Source organism: Rhagoletis zephyria, unplaced genomic scaffold, assembly GCF_001687245.7.
Source record: "Rhagoletis zephyria isolate East Lansing unplaced genomic scaffold, Rhagoletis_zephyria_1.1 Rzeph_scaffold_26089, whole genome shotgun sequence".
Taxonomy (NCBI): domain Eukaryota; kingdom Metazoa; phylum Arthropoda; class Insecta; order Diptera; family Tephritidae; genus Rhagoletis; species Rhagoletis zephyria.
Genome location: NW_016183147.1, coordinates 1,657 through 3,091, shown reverse-complemented (window position 1 = coordinate 3,091; position 1,435 = coordinate 1,657). Strand labels below are relative to the sequence as shown.

The 1,435-nt window shown below is 41.7% G+C and overlaps 1 protein-coding gene across 1 annotated transcript in view; it reads right to left on the bottom strand.

Moving 5' to 3' along the window:
- Positions 1–405: 405 nt before the first annotated feature.
- Positions 406–1,435, bottom strand: part of LOC108382282 (TFIIH basal transcription factor complex helicase XPD subunit-like) — a gene marked incomplete at its 5' end in the record, with an annotated part of 2,681 nt that continues 1,651 nt past the window's right edge. Inside the window, one exon of the mRNA XM_017638667.1 lies at positions 406–1,073. Coding sequence (XP_017494156.1) covers positions 522–1,073 — 552 coding nt within the window. The remainder of the gene's footprint in view (positions 1,074–1,435) is intronic.

Genomic DNA, 1,435 nt, shown 5'->3' with positions numbered 1-1,435 from the left:
TAATTGGTTATTGAACTGGCCAGCGTACCAGTGCGATCAGTTTGGTGGACTTGAGACAAAACAAAAACAAAACAGCAAAAATTAAGTCGAGTAAAAAATTAAAACATCAACAAATAAAAAAGCACAAGGCAAAAAGTAAGCGCAGCCCTAAAATAAGCAGCCGGCAATAAGTTATGTCACAACAACAACCGGCTGGTATTCCGCTGCTAACCGGAAGACAAATGCAACACACAATCAACAGGTCTAAATTTCAAAGGTGGGTAATTGGTAACACGTTTAAATTATGTTTTTTCTTTGTGGTTATTTTTAAATTAATTTGACAATAAATTAATGTAATTATTATTATGAATTTTTATTTGTTTTGTTAATTTCAACCTTTGGTGGCACACAACACTATATGCACTTTCTTATTGAATTACGAAATCCTACCACTTTGGGTAGAGCGTTAATAACAAAATTTAATGGATTTTGCACGAATTGCATGTTTTCGTCCATTCAGCTGGCTCAGCCCTTCCTCCGCATCACAGTTCCATCACTTCCCCGCCCACGCCTTCCTTGCCTTGCGCCTGCCGCTCTAATTTCTCCTTCTCAGAATTCTCCAATTGTTGCAAAGTCAACAGCGATATACCCAACTGATCTTCACGCGTAAATGGCTGTGCCATGCGTCGTAACCAACGTCGTGCCAACTGCATAGCTTCTTCTGTGCTTAAATTACAAAAACTATCCACTAAATGTTCCTGTATCCATTTGGGCAAGCGACTACGTTTATCTTGACGCGAAAAGCGCTTGTCAGCAAAGATCATAATACCGTAATCGGTTTTACCACGCAAGGCGCGTCCCACGCACTGCGCCGCATGACGCATTGCGTCGAAGGTGAGAAAATCATTTTCTCTTATCTGAAATTGATCGCGCAGATAGTCAAGACGCGCTTTAAGTATGCGCGACTGTGTATAGACATAGGGAATGCCAAACATAAGTACGGCACGGCCATAATGATGGTCAAAATCCACACCCTCAGATACTTTACCGCGCGCTACGGCTAATAACACAGCGCCGCGGCCGCAATCACATGCCTTCGATTTGGGAAAATGTAAATGTAGAGTGATATGTCTCATTTTAGAAAATCAAACTCACCTTAACATAGTTCATAAGCGCATAGCTTGTTTCAGCATTGTCCTGTGTTTCAATAAATAACAGCTTATAGCGCAGTAAGGTGTCCACGATGCCTTGATCATACCACGAAGCGACTACGGACTCAAGATAGAGATAAGAAGTAAAGAAACAAACAATGCCATCGGGAACTGTCTTCGCCGTCTCCACCAGCAATTGGCCATAGTTGCGTATGACTGCTGTATCCTCACGTGTTTCGAATTTCGAGGAAATCGCCACCTGATCATTGCCCTTCGAAACAATCTGCATAAGAAATTACAGTGAA